At 48.9% G+C, this 13,865-nt stretch overlaps 1 protein-coding gene across 2 annotated transcripts in view; it reads right to left on the reverse strand.

Moving 5' to 3' along the window:
* Window positions 1-13,865, reverse strand: part of ING4 (inhibitor of growth family member 4) — a 42,169-nt gene that overhangs the window by 19,832 nt on the left and 8,472 nt on the right. The window contains exons 2-5 of one of the 2 annotated variants that reach the window (XM_086932903.1): window positions 5,873-5,944; window positions 5,449-5,615; window positions 5,204-5,318; window positions 2,322-2,430 (exon numbers count right to left, since the gene is read on the reverse strand). In XM_086932903.1, coding sequence (XP_086789029.1) covers window positions 2,322-2,430; window positions 5,204-5,318; window positions 5,449-5,615; window positions 5,873-5,944 — 463 coding nt within the window. The remainder of the gene's footprint in view (window positions 1-2,321; window positions 2,431-5,203; window positions 5,319-5,448; window positions 5,616-5,872; window positions 5,945-13,865) is intronic. The other variant, XM_086932904.1, reaches the window with a different exon arrangement.

Genomic DNA, 13,865 nt, shown 5'->3' on the forward strand with positions numbered 1-13,865 from the left:
TAGGTGAGGGGCTTCTAGGACAGCTGAAGATCGGGGTGCGATGGATTTCCGCCAGGAGATCCGATACTTTATTAGTGAAAAAGGACTGGAATTTGTGCAGTCGTCTTGAGTGAAGGAGAGTTTTTGCTCCTTGTTTTTTCTTAACTCGGTCAGGACCTTAAAGATTTCTTTCTGGGGGTTGCTGGCAGCAGAAATTCTGTTCTCATAGAATTCGGCTTTCCTGGATCTAATTGCCTGTTTGTAGGTAGCAAATACTGTTGCATATGAGACCCGGGCGCTGGGTTCATAATCTTTGCGCCAGGCTCTCTCGCTCTGGTGCAAAGATCGTTTCAATAGCCTAAGAGCATTGTTAAACCAGGGAGCACCTTTGCCCTTATACAGGATTCTCACCCTACGTGCAGGTGCTGTTGCTTCAATGGCGTTTTTGAGCGTTAATGATAAGTTGAGGCTAACGGCCTCTAGATCGCCCTCGGGTTGTGTAGGTGGATCGGGGTTTTTAGGATGGCTACCAGATCATCTGCTCTATTCTTATTCCAGCTTCTTAGGACTTTCCACCCTGGTGGTGGATTTACCGATCACCCTGGGAATGTAAATCGACCCTGCAATAGATGGTGGTCTGACCACGAGCAGGAGGAGATAGTGATTGAACTGATCATCGGGACAGAGGTCCAGATCAGGTCTAAAGTGTGACCCTTCTCATGTGTCGAGCCCACCACCCTTTGACACAATTCTAGCGATGTCACGGCCTCTTCCAACTGCTTTGCATGACAGTCTTTGGGGGTATTCTCCCAAAGGAAGTTAAAGTCCCCCATTACCACCAGTCCTTCAGAACGTGACCGGAGGCCGTGGACTAATTCCAGGAAAGGTTAAAAAAATCCAGGTGATGTCCGTGGGGGCGGTAGACTAGGAGTATCACCAGGCAGTCGGTGGAGGAGCAGAACTTAACCTCTAATACATCCACGCCCTCAAGGCTTTCTGAACAGATGGTTTCCGTTCTGAAGGAGCGGTTATAGAGAAAGGCTATCCCTCCCCCTTCATACTGCCTGTCCTATTTTGATGGATGGCCGCAAAGTTAGGTGGCAGAGATGCGACCAAATCTGGAGTAGAGGACTCTTCAAGCCAAGTTTCAGTGGCCCCTAAGATATCGAGGCGATCTTCCTGAAGTAGCGAGAAGACCTCGAGATTATGCTTTTGACGAGAACGCCAGCCACCAGCCGGGTCTGGTGGCTCAGTGGACTAATGCGTCTACTGCAGTGGCCTGTGTTCGACCTCATGTTCACAGGTTCAAATCCCGGCGGGTCCACTCAGCCTTTCATCCATTTGGGGTCGATAAAATGAGTACCATTGAGTTGGGTAACAACAAACATCTGTTATTTCAGCGCCAAGATGCCCGTAGTGGTGAACGTGCGCTTTACAAATACTCATGTTATGTTATGTAACGCGTATTAAGCAGCGCAAAGCTGCATCTTTGCGGAGCTACCGTTTTTGTGGGGAATGAAGTGTCCTTACTTTTGGTTGAGCTAGGTAGCGACTTTAGCAGCCCTTCGCGCCGTAGCCCAGCGGTGATTTCATGATTTGACTGCAGAGCTCCATAGTTCAGTGACAGGAGTTCTTGCCTGGAGTACCGAATACGGGGGCCAGGGGTCATGGCCCCTGGTCCCGGCCGGGCTTGCCTTAGGCGCGCCTTCGGTGCGCCCGCTGCGCGCTACGCACTGGCTTTTATACCCGTGACTACTCCACCACTCAGCCCTGCTGTGAAGCAGCTGTCAAGTTAGGAACACTAGACTGTGATTAGCCCGGAAGTGAGAGAACGCAGGGAGTGAGATGCGGGGAAAGCAGTTGCAATACAGTGACACAGGTAAAAAATTCCAGTTTTAAAAATAATCAGCGATCAGCTTTGTTAATAGCAGCGTTAAAACAGTGGCTCAAGTACAAGCAGCAAAGCTACCGAGCAGCCCACCACAAGTCCGGTGAAGCCCAATGGAATTGGCTACATAAATTGTATTTTCCCTACTTCAATCGCATTTGGTCATCTGGGAAACTTAGAGGTTAATTGTAACAACTTGTATCTGTCTTGACAGATCCCATACCTAAGTTGTTGGCCTCTTGCCCTCCAGCATGGCGGCAAAGTGAGAAATAAAGAGGAAAATGTGTTGCTGAGTCTATTAGAGACTGCAAAAGTTGCATGTGAAGAAAGAAGCAGGGATCTCCAGTCAATATACACTATCATCAGCCCAAGACAAACCACTTGGAAGCATGTTAAATTTCAGAATAGACACATTATGCATACATTTAACACACGTACCTTGACTAAAACTTACGTGTGTGTGAGCTTCAATTTCTTCTGGCTGCTTTTGACCGTTTCCTCATCAGAGTTCTTCACCTTCGACCTTGCCTTAGCCGCCTTTTTCTCTTTCTGTGCCCGGCCTTCTGAGAGAGGTATAACAACGAAAAAACAATTCAGCAGTGGAGGAGTGAAGGACATGAAGGAGAATCATTACCTCCTTCTTTATGCCACCCTGGTATTACCAAACGTGAACAGCAAGGGATATGGCTTCCTAAACACTTTGCGTCATTTGACAGCAATTCCCATGAGATGGATGATTCACACTGTTTGAGGGGGAAAAAAACCCACTATAGTTCTGATGACTAAATGGACACCTGATCAGCTCATGCAACCCTAGGAGAAGGCGAATTCAGCCGAGTGGAGAAAAATCCCAGCGTGCAAGGGGCCAGGAGATAGGCTGATAACGCAGAACATAGCCTGTATCTAATGTAGGGGTGCATACCTGTTGTGTTGAGCAGGGAGCTTTCTTCGAACAGGTAGTGCACACCTCAAGACTAAGTGTCACAGAAATGTAAAAGTCAAAGTATGAGGACCGTGCAGGGCATAAGGGAGGTGCAGGTATCTGCCTGCCTGCCTGCAGTCTAACAATTGTATCCTATTATCGAAACAGTGGCGCAGGCTGCATCAACTTGTGTGACTGCACTGCATAGACTGGGAAGCTTAGAGGCTTTAAATGCCTTCATCAGCATTACTCCTTAAGAGTGTAAATTCTTTCTTGAGGAGCACAGAGAAAGTCTTGGTAGAATCAGATTAGGCATGAAAAATGTTAAGCAAAGCAGGTTTCTGCCTTCATTATCCTCTGGCCATACGCCATAGACCATAGACCTATCCATGTGGACCACAGAGGCATCAAGTGTATGTGCGGTCCTTTTCTCGGTCCACCTGCAACCTTGTGGGTGTACATCTCTCTCCCCATCCGGGGGCACAAGGCTAAAGAAACACAATCTATCTGCGCTTGGACCGCACCCAGCACACCAGACCCTGGTCCTCAGACCTTCCACCGATACGACGCCAGCATCCTCCACGCCCTCGACACTGGACGCTACACCGCCCACCACCTCGCATCACTGAAGGACACCCAAGAACCTTTCTAGACCCGCCCACAATGCTCGAAACCACCACACCCAACCATGCCACACCCCAACAGATCCTGCTCAACTGGATCCCGCTCACCATAGATGACACACTCAAGACCATGATGAGCATCCACTCAGGAGCCCCCTCTGACCCATGCCAGCCCTAAATCTTCCTTAGAACAGCCACTTCCATTGCACCCAAGCTTCAGCGCACTATCAACTGGTCCACTGAGACCGCCACCTTCACCGATGACTGGAACACGCTGTCCAGAAAGACCTCAAAAACCTCAGACCCATCTCCCTGCTCAGCTTCCGAGCCTTGGTAATTGAGATGGGAGTTCATCTAAGCGAATCATGTCCTGGACATCTCCCAATCCTGCTTCCGAAGCAACCACAGCAATCCTCGCCACCACTGATGACATCCGCTTCCTCCTTGACTGGGGGAAAACCGCAGCACTCCTTCTGGACCTCTCTGCCACATTTGACACAGACTCCCACCGCACCCTAATCAAGAGACTCCACAACGTTGGCATCCGCGACAAGGCCCTGGACTGGATCCACTCCTTCGTCACGGGTTGAACACAGCGAGTCAGACTACCTCTGTTCCTCTCAGAACCCACAGAGAATAGCTATGCAGTGCCCCAGTACCCCACCCGAACCCCACCCTCTTCAACGTTTACATGGCCCCACTCGCAGCCTTTGTCAGAAACCATGGACTCAATATAGTCTCCTACGCCATCGACACCCAGCTGATCTTTTCCCTCACCAACAAACCCACAGCCACCAGGACCAACTTCCACAGCGGGATGAAGGCTAGACAGTTGCCTCAAGCTCAACTCAGACAAGACCAAAGTCCTCATCGTGGGATGCATCCCCTCAGCTTGGGATGACTCCTGGTGGCCCACAGCATTGCGAACCCCTCCCCCCCATGGACCAGGCACGAAACCTCGGCATCATACTGGACCCCTCGCTCACAATGAACCGTCAGATCAACGCTGTCTCCTCCTCATGCTTCCCACATGCTACGCCTGCTTCGAAAAACATTCAGATGATCCCCACAGAATCCAGGAAGATGGTCACCCACGCACTCATCAGCAGCAGACTCTATTACATCAGCGCACTCAGGATATCACCCAGAAATTCCTCATGAAACTACATAACATTTAAAATGACGCAGCCGGATTGGTCCTCAACATCCCCCTCGCAGCAACCATGTCACTGAACACCTTTGAGAACGCCACTAGCTCCCAGTCAACAAAATAATCACTTTCAAGCTCCTTACACACGCCTACAAAGCCCTCCACGATGCACGACCAGCATATCTGAACCACCGCATCTCATTCCACGTACCCACCAGACACCTCCACTCCACCCAACTGACCCTGGCCAACGTCCCATGGATCCACAAGACTGAAACCGGAGGATGATCCTTCTCCTACCTCGCCGCCAAGACCTGGAATACCCTGCCTCTTCACCTCAGGCAATCCACGTCGCTGATCAATTCAAGAAGGATCTCAAGAACTGGCTCTTTGACTGTACCCCATCACCCATACGGATCAACACCCCCCCTCACCCCCTCAGTGCCTTGAGACCCTCAGGGGGGAGAACCTGTGATATACAATCCTCTGATTGATTGAATCTTTGAATCCACACAGGAAGTGGTAGCATTCCTTTCACTGCATGGGCACATTCACAAATCGTGGAGGGTGTGACTGGTCTGCTTTCCTGTAGTCTAAGCGGCATTCCCCTCCTTCTTTGTATGAATCAAGGTAGTACTCACTTTTCTTGCCTTTGCTGGAAGAACTGTCGTAGTCGCTAGAGTCGATCTGCTTCTCTTTCAGGTCTGCCTCAAAGCGCGCTAGGTCTGTGTCCAAGCGCCTGATGTGTTTATCCACCTGCAGAAAAGCAAAAAAGGATGAGCTGATGCGGTCAGCTGAAGGAAATGCTCAGCCCAAAGAATAAGGTTGAGAGAATGAAGGGTGTGGATGCCCAAGAACCCAGTTTTGGCTTTCTCCATTCACTCACCATCTCGTATGTTTGCATTGCCAGCTGCACCTTGTCATCTCCAAACTCCTTGCATTTGCCGTAGGACTCCTGAATCTGTTTTAATAGGCCCATCTTCTCTTCTGAACTTAAAGTCCGGGCATTGGCGATGTAACCTGTGGCAAGCTTGTCGATCTCAGCCTTGAGGTCTATTTGATACAAAGATGGGCATGCCTTAGCATCCGATTGCTCAAAGGGTTTACTCGTGCAGATCAGTTCTAGCACAACTCTCAAGGGCAGTAGAATGTCCAGTTAGAAGGAACGTCCCTCCATGCAGTGTAATACATATGTATGTGTGTGTGTATATATATATATATATATATATATATATATATATATATATATATATATATATATATATATATATCACTCACATACATATGTTTGGAGTAGACACCACACTTACCTTCTGTTCGTTGGTCTAAATCTCTCATAAGCTGGAAATTCCGCTGCAGTTCAAAGGGAAGATTCTCAATACCTTTGGATGTGGAAGAGAGAAGAGGAATTGCGTTATACGAAGCAGAGAGAGATGTCCTCACTATTTAACTCACTAACCAAGCCCCTATATTATTTCTGTGACCTCACCTAATGTGAGAACAAACCCCTCTACCAGTGTACGGTAAAAGTATCAACTCCAATGTTACTGCTCCAGTACCTCTCTCACCATTCGAGTAATAAAGCAATGCTTGAGCCCAGGACACCCTCACCCAGGCTGATATATATTCAACCCCTCCATTGCTGCTTGTATATGCAGATAAGATCTATTTACCTGTCCTCCAGATAACAGTTTCAGCTGATACTCTGGCATTTGTGACCCTTTCATGGAACAGTATCATAAAGTAAATTCCTTTTCATTTATTAAACTTCAATTCACCAAAGATGAAATTGCTGAACTGGGGAACAGTTGGCACCTTCTACAGTAATCGTGCATTCTTAGTCTCTTATGTTGTAACTTGTATCACATTATAAGTTTGTCCGCCATTCTGAATTACTACAGCTAAATGTTGTCCTGCTAGAGAAGGGGGGGGGGGGGGGGGAGGGGGCAGATGAATGTGAAAGAAGTGCGTGTGCGTATTGCCGCGAGTTGAAAGGCAGGAATTCGTATGCTTGGAAAGAGTGCACGTCTGAATGTTGTCGTGCTACAGAGGAAGGGGTGGGTTCAGCAAAAGGCGCGCGCTGGACCTTCGAGAGGGTAGAAGGAAGAATCAGATGGTGTTACTACAGCTAAATGTTGTCCTGCTAGAGAAGGGGGGGGAGGGCGGGCAGATGAATGTGAAAGAAGTGCGTGTGCGTGTTGCCGCGAGTTGAAAGGCAGGAAGTTGTATGCTTGGAAAGAGTGCACGTCTGAATGTTGTCATGCTACAGAGGAAGGGGTGGGTTCAGCAAAAGGCGCGCGCTGGACCTTCGAGAGGGTAGAAGGAAGAATCAGATGGTGTGCGTAAATGGGAAAGAGTGTGTGGGCTGTTGGTTGAGTAGTAAAATAACTTCTTGAAAAATGTAGGTGGGTGGTGGGAGAACGTGCAGATGAATGAGTAAGAAGCTCTGGTGTGCGTGTTGACGTGCATGAATGGAGAGAGACTGGGAGTGTGTTGGGAGTCTCTGGGCTGTTTGAGTTTGGTGTGCGTGTTTCCGCGAGTGAAAGGCAAGAATAGCTCGACCCGAATATATCAGAGCACTTTTCATAAGCAGCAGGCAGTTGGTGAGTGTCCCTGCCGAGACGTGTTTGCGTGTTTGAGAGTGAGAAGCTACAGTGTGTGTGTTGACGTGTGTGAATGGAGAGAGACTTGGACTGTGGTGGAGTGGGAGAGAGAGTCTGTGGGCTGTTTGAGTTTTGTGGGAGAACGTGCAGATAAATGAGTGAGAAGCTATGGTGTGCGTGTTTACGTGCGTGAATGGAGAGGGACTGGGAGTGTGGTGGGGTGGGAGAGAGAGTCTGTGGGCGGTTTGAGTTTGTTGTGCGTGTTTCCGCGAGTGAAAGGCAGGAATAGCTCGACCCGAATATATTGGAGCACTTTTCATAAGCACCAGGCAGTTCCTTCCGAGACGTGTTTGTCAATGAGAAGCTATGGTGTGCGTGTTGACGTGCGTGAATGGAGAGAGACTGGGAGTGTGGTGGGGTGGGAGAGAGACTCTGTGGGCTGTTTGAGTTTTGTTGGAAAACGTGCAGATGAATGAGTGAGAAGCTATGGTGTGCGTGTTAACGTGCGTGAATAGAGAGAGACTGGGAGTGTGGTGGGGTGGGAGAGAGAGTCTGTGGGCTGTGTGTGCGTGTTTCCGCGAGTGAAAGGCCGAAATAGCTCGGAGTGTGGTGGGGTGGGAGAGAGAGTCTGTGGGCTGTTTGAGTTTGTTGTGAGTGTTTCCGCGAGTGAAAGGCAGGATTAGCTCGACCCGAATATATCAGAGCACTTTTCATAAGCACCAGGCAGTTCCTTCCAAGACGGGTTTGCCAGAGGAGGAAAGGTGGGAGGGAACATGGCCTGGGGGAAGCTGGCTGGGGAGGGGGAGGGCTGTGAGTCATGGCAATCAAGCAAGCCTTTGAAGAGCAAATTACGGAGATAGAAGGGCGGTCACGAGCACGTGCACTTCGACAGAGCTGGCTGGGGAGGGGGAGGGCTGTGAGTCATGGCAATCAAGCAAGCCTTTGAAGAGCAAGGCAGGGGGATAGAAGCGCGGTCACGAGCACGTGCACTTCTACAAATCCGGATCATAAAAGTCAGATTTCTGGATCGGCGGCAATAGGTCTCTCTGCGAGACCTAAAAAGCACCTAAGCGAATACTCTCATCCTCATCCGCCAATTGAGAAAACATGTTCAGGGCATCTCTCAAGTTATTAATACAACATTTTATTAAAAAAGGTCAAGCATAGGGCTTTATAAATTTGCAATACTGGGAAGAAAGCACTTCCCCCCTGGGTTGTGGTAGGGTAAATAAAGTACCAGGAGATTTTGATAGTTTTAGCCTGCGGTGTGCCATATGTAAGGCACACTAATCGGAAGCAACAAATGTAAGACCCAAATAATAAAAAAGTGTTTGTATGTGCCAACATATTATTACCTACAGAGAGGGAGGACATACTGTATTTCTTAGGGCCATAGGCCATAATAAAAGATTTTTTAAGCCTCGCCTATCCCATTCCGCAAGGAATGGATAGGGGAGAATTATAGTGGGCAAAATAAGTTCTCAAACCATCGGCAGATTTCAAACAGTTCACGTGAACACAAGCACGCGCTTTTCCCTCGCTCCCGAGCGGCCTGCCTCCGAGAGCTTCACTTCAAAGGGCTCCGCTCCCCCGCCCACTGCTTCACACTTCACGGCCGCTAGGCCGTGTCTCCCATTTCTCCTCCTCCGCCCCCTGCTTCACACTTTTTTTCTTTCTGCCTCTTTTGTGTCTATCCCTTTAGCTCCCTGTTGTTTATCCTGCCTTTTAGTTTGTTCAATCTTTTAACTACCGGTCTTTTCATGTACCTGTCTGTTGTTTATTTGTTTGTTGTTTTTCTTTTTCCTCTCAAGTGTCTGTTTACCTGCCGGGTATCTAACTGTTTTCATGTTTATCTTTATGGGTGTTTGCTGGTCTGACTGTTTACTATGTTATCCGTCTAATTGTTTGCCTGCCCGTCCATCCAACTGTCCTTCGGTCTGCCGTTCCTCTACCCAGTTATGTTTGTCAACCCATGTATACTTGTCTGCCTATCCGGTGATTTGTACTGTCTATACGTATATCTGCTTGTCCAACGTGCATTAATCAATGTGTCAGTCCGTTTATCTGCATTCACGTGTAAGCCAATATTTCTGCATGAGTCCGATATCCCTTCATCTGCCTCTTCGCTGTGCACGCACCTGTGCCATTTCTCGTATGTAATTTTATTGTGCCGCTAGAGCTCTACTGTGTCACCATTTGGAAACATTCCAACTTATAGATAGATAAAATGATAGAGACAAAAAGAAAGCTGTATTTTATGTTTTGACCCTGTACTTATATGTGCATTCGTTTGTGTAGTGCATTTCTTCTTGGACTGTTTTGGTGGTATCGGAGTGAATCTTAAACCACCACACACCGAGTGATGTACCCGTCACTGTTTACTATTTCACTTCAACAACTTGAAAACAGGAGACAGCACCAGTGTGTTGCTGCTAGCTTTCTAGTCATTTGGTCCTGTTTGGGGTTTCCGTGGCATGAGTTGGACCTTGCGGCATTGGCAGCACGGTGTTTGGCGGTGCACAAGGATGCAAACGATCAGACAGTTATGATGAGTGCAGTTCGTTAACGTTATTTCGTAGCATGCAGACTATGCATTTTATGACATTTGCTTCATAATATCACAGACTGCCTTAGTTCGAAGTAAGGCAGTGAATGGGTGAACACACCTTTTGGCACAGGTCACGTGAACACAAGCACGCGCTTTTCCCTCGCACCCGAGCCGCCTGCCTCCGAGAGCTTCACTTCAAAGGGCTCCGCTCCCCCGCCCACTGCTTCACACTTTTTTTCTTTCTGCCTCTTTTGTGTCTATCCCTTTAGCTCCCTGTTGTTTATCCTGCCTTTCAGTTTGTTCAATCATTTAACTACCGGTCTTTTCATGTACTTGTCTGTCGTTTATTTGTTTGTTGTTTTTCTTTTTCCTCTCAAGTGTCTGTTTACCTGCCGGGTATCTCACCGTTTTCATGTTTATCTTTATGGGTGTTTGCTTGTCTGACTGTTTACTATGTTATCCGTCTAATTGTTTGCCTGCCCGTCCATCCAACTGTCCTTCGGTCTGTCCGTTCCTCTACCCAGTTATGTTTGTCAACCCATGTATACTTGTCTGCCTTTCCGGTGAATTGTACTGTCTACACGTGTATCTGCTTGTCCAACGTGCATTAATCAATGTGTCAGTCCGTTTATCTGCATTCACGTGTAAGCCAATATTTCTGCATGAATCCGATATCCCTTCATCTGCCTCTTCGCTGTGCACGCACCTGTGCGCTTTTCTCTATGTAATTTTATTGTGCCACTATAGCTCTACTGTGTCACCATTTGCAAACATTCCAACTTATAGATAGATAAAATGATAGAGACAAAAAGAAAGCTGTATTTTATGTTTTGACCCTGTACTTATATGTGCATTCGTTTGTGTAGTCCATTTCTTCTTGGACTGTGTTGGTGGTATCGGAGTGAATCTTAAACCACCACACACCGAGTGATGTACCCGTCACTGTTTACTATTTCACTTCAACAGCTTGAAAACAGGAGATAGCACCAGTGTGTTGCTGCTAGCTTTCTAGTCATTTGGTCCTGTTTGGGGTTTCCGTGGCATGAGTTGGACCTTGCGGCATTGGCAGCACGGTGTTTGGCGGTGCACAAGGATGCAAACGATCAGACAGTTATGATGAGTGCAGTTCGTTAACGTTATTTCGTAGCATGCCGACTATGCATTTTATGACATTTGCTTCATTCGATCACAGACTGCCTTAGTTCGAAGTAAGGCAGTGAATGGGTGAACACACCATTTGGCAGCTTGTGAGCCTCTCTCCGCACTCATGATGGTTTGCTTGCAGCCGGCATCAGACTTCAAAGGAATCCGCTCCCCCGCCCCCGTTGCTCGCTGAAGGCTGTCATGCCCAAGATCACACTGACTGTCACTCAGACCTTGCTTCTCCCACTTTGGCTATGTGAAAACCAATGTTTATATTGGGCGTCCTGGTTTGTATATTCCCAAAATAGTCGAGCGTTGTTGCAGTAAACACTCGAAAAAAGGTTCGGTTTGGGCTCTTTAATAACAAAGCCCATCCTTTACTACATTTTCCAGCACACCTGTGTGGTTTCTGTGAAAGAGTTTTAAATAAAATGTGTTGATCATATCACGGGTACAGCTGTGCTCCTTGCATTCCCCCTTCCCTTTTAGCCCATCCCTTTCAGCAGCAGCTGGCAGGCACCGTAAGGGGCAGAGCGGCGCACACATTGCAACTTTGTTTATTCACTCTCTCTTACCTAACACAGCATAGCACATAACACTCAGGTCTGACACCACATCACACACAGCAGAGCACATCACGCTCATGCCTGACACCACATCACACACAGCAGAGCACATCACGCTAATTTCTGACACCCCATCACACATCAGAGCACATCACCCTCAGGTGTACATCACACACAGCAGAGCACATCACACCCAGGTCTGACACCACATCACACACATGCCTGACACCACATCACACACAGCAGAGCACATCACACTCAGGCCTGACACCACATCACACACAGCAGAGCACATCACACTCAGGCCAGACACCACATCACACACAGCAGAGCACATCACGCTCAGGCCAGACACCACATCACACACAGCAGAGCACATCACGCTCAGGTCTGACACCACATCACACACAGCAGGGCACATCACGCTCAGGTCTGACACCACATCACACACAGCAGAGCACATCACACTCAGGCCTGACACCACATGACACACAGCAGAGCACATCACACTCAGGTCTGACATGACATCACACCACACACAACCACACACACACACCCAACCACACACACACAACCACAAACACAACCCCACACATCACCACACACCCAACCACACACCCACACACAACCACACACACACAACCAAAAACACAACACACAACCACCCAACCACACACACAACCACACCCAACCACACGCACACACACAACCACACCCTCACTATCTATCTATCGCCCTCACTCTATCGCCCTCACTCTACCTATCGCCCTCACTCTACCTATCGCCCTCACTCTACCTATCGCCCTCACTCTACCTATCGCCCTCACTCTACCTATCGCCCTCACTCTACCTATCGCCCTCACTCTACCTATCGCCCTCACTCTACCTATCGCCCTCACTCTACCTATCGCCCTCACTCTATCTATCGCCCTCACTCTACCTATCGCCCTCACTCTACCTATCGCCCTCACTCTACCTATCGCCCTCACTCTATCTATCGCCCTCACTCTATCTATCGCCCTCACTCTATCTATCGCCCTCACTCTATCTATCGCCCTCACTCTACCTATCGCCCTCACTCTACCTATCGCCCTCACTCTACCTATCGCCCTCACTCTACCTATCGCCCTCACTCTACCTATCGCCCTCACTCTACCTATCGCCCTCACTCTATCTATATTTTGCCCTCACTCTATCTATTGCCCTCACTCTACCTATCGCCCTCACTCTACCTATCGCCCTCACTCTACCTATCGCCCTCACTCTATCTATCGCCCTCACTCTATCTATCGCCCTCACTCTATCTATCGCCCTCACTCTATCTATCGCCCTCACTCTATCTATCGCCCTCACTCTATCTATCGCCCTCACTCTACCTATCGCCCTCACTCTACCTATCGCCCTCACTCTACCTATCGCCCTCACTCTATCTATCGCCCTCACTCTATCTATCGCCCTCACTCTATCTATCGCCCTCACTCTATCTATCGCCCTCACTCTACCTATCGCCCTCACTCTACCTATCGCCCTCACTCTACCTATCGCCCTCACTCTACCTATCGCCCTCACTCTACCTATCGCCCTCACTCTACCTATCGCCCTCACTCTACCTATCGCCCTCACTCTACCTATCGCCCTCACTCTACCTATCGCCCTCACTCTACCTATCTCCCTCACTCTACCTATCGCCCTCACTCTACCTATCGCCCTCACTCTACCTATCGCCCTCACTCTACCTATCGCCCTCACTCTACCTATCGCCCTCACTCTATCTATATTTTGCCCTCACTCTATCTATTGCCCTCACTCTACCTATCGCCCTCACTCTACCTATCGCCCTCACTCTACCTATCGCCCTCACTCTACCTATCGCCCTCACTCTACCTATCGCCCTCACTCTACCTATCGCCCTCACTCTACCTATCGCCCTCACTCTACCTATCGCCCTCACTCTACCTATCGCCCTCACTCTACCTATCGCCCTCACTCTACCTATCGCCCTCACTCTACCTATCGCCCTCACTCTATCTATCGCCCTCACTCTATCTATCGCCCTCACTCTATCTATCGCCCTCACTCTATCTATCGCCCTCACTCTACCTATCGCCCTCACTCTACCTATCGCCCTCACTCTACCTATCGCCCTCACTCTATCTATCGCCCTCACTCTATCTATCGCCCTCACTCTATCTATCGCCCTCACTCTACCTATCGCCCTCACTCTACCTATCGCCCTCACTCTACCTATCGCCCTCACTCTACCTATCGCCCTCACTCTACCTATCGCCCTCACTCTACCTATCGCCCTCACTCTACCTATCGCCCTCACTCTACCTATCGCCCTCACTCTACCTATCGCCCTCACTCTACCTATCGCCCTCACTCTATCTATCGCCCTCACTCTATCTATCGCCCTCACTCTACCTATCGCCCTCACTCTACC

This window comes from Lissotriton vulgaris, chromosome 7 (genome assembly GCF_964263255.1).
Source record: "Lissotriton vulgaris chromosome 7, aLisVul1.2, whole genome shotgun sequence".
Lineage (NCBI taxonomy): Eukaryota > Metazoa > Chordata > Amphibia > Caudata > Salamandridae > Lissotriton > Lissotriton vulgaris.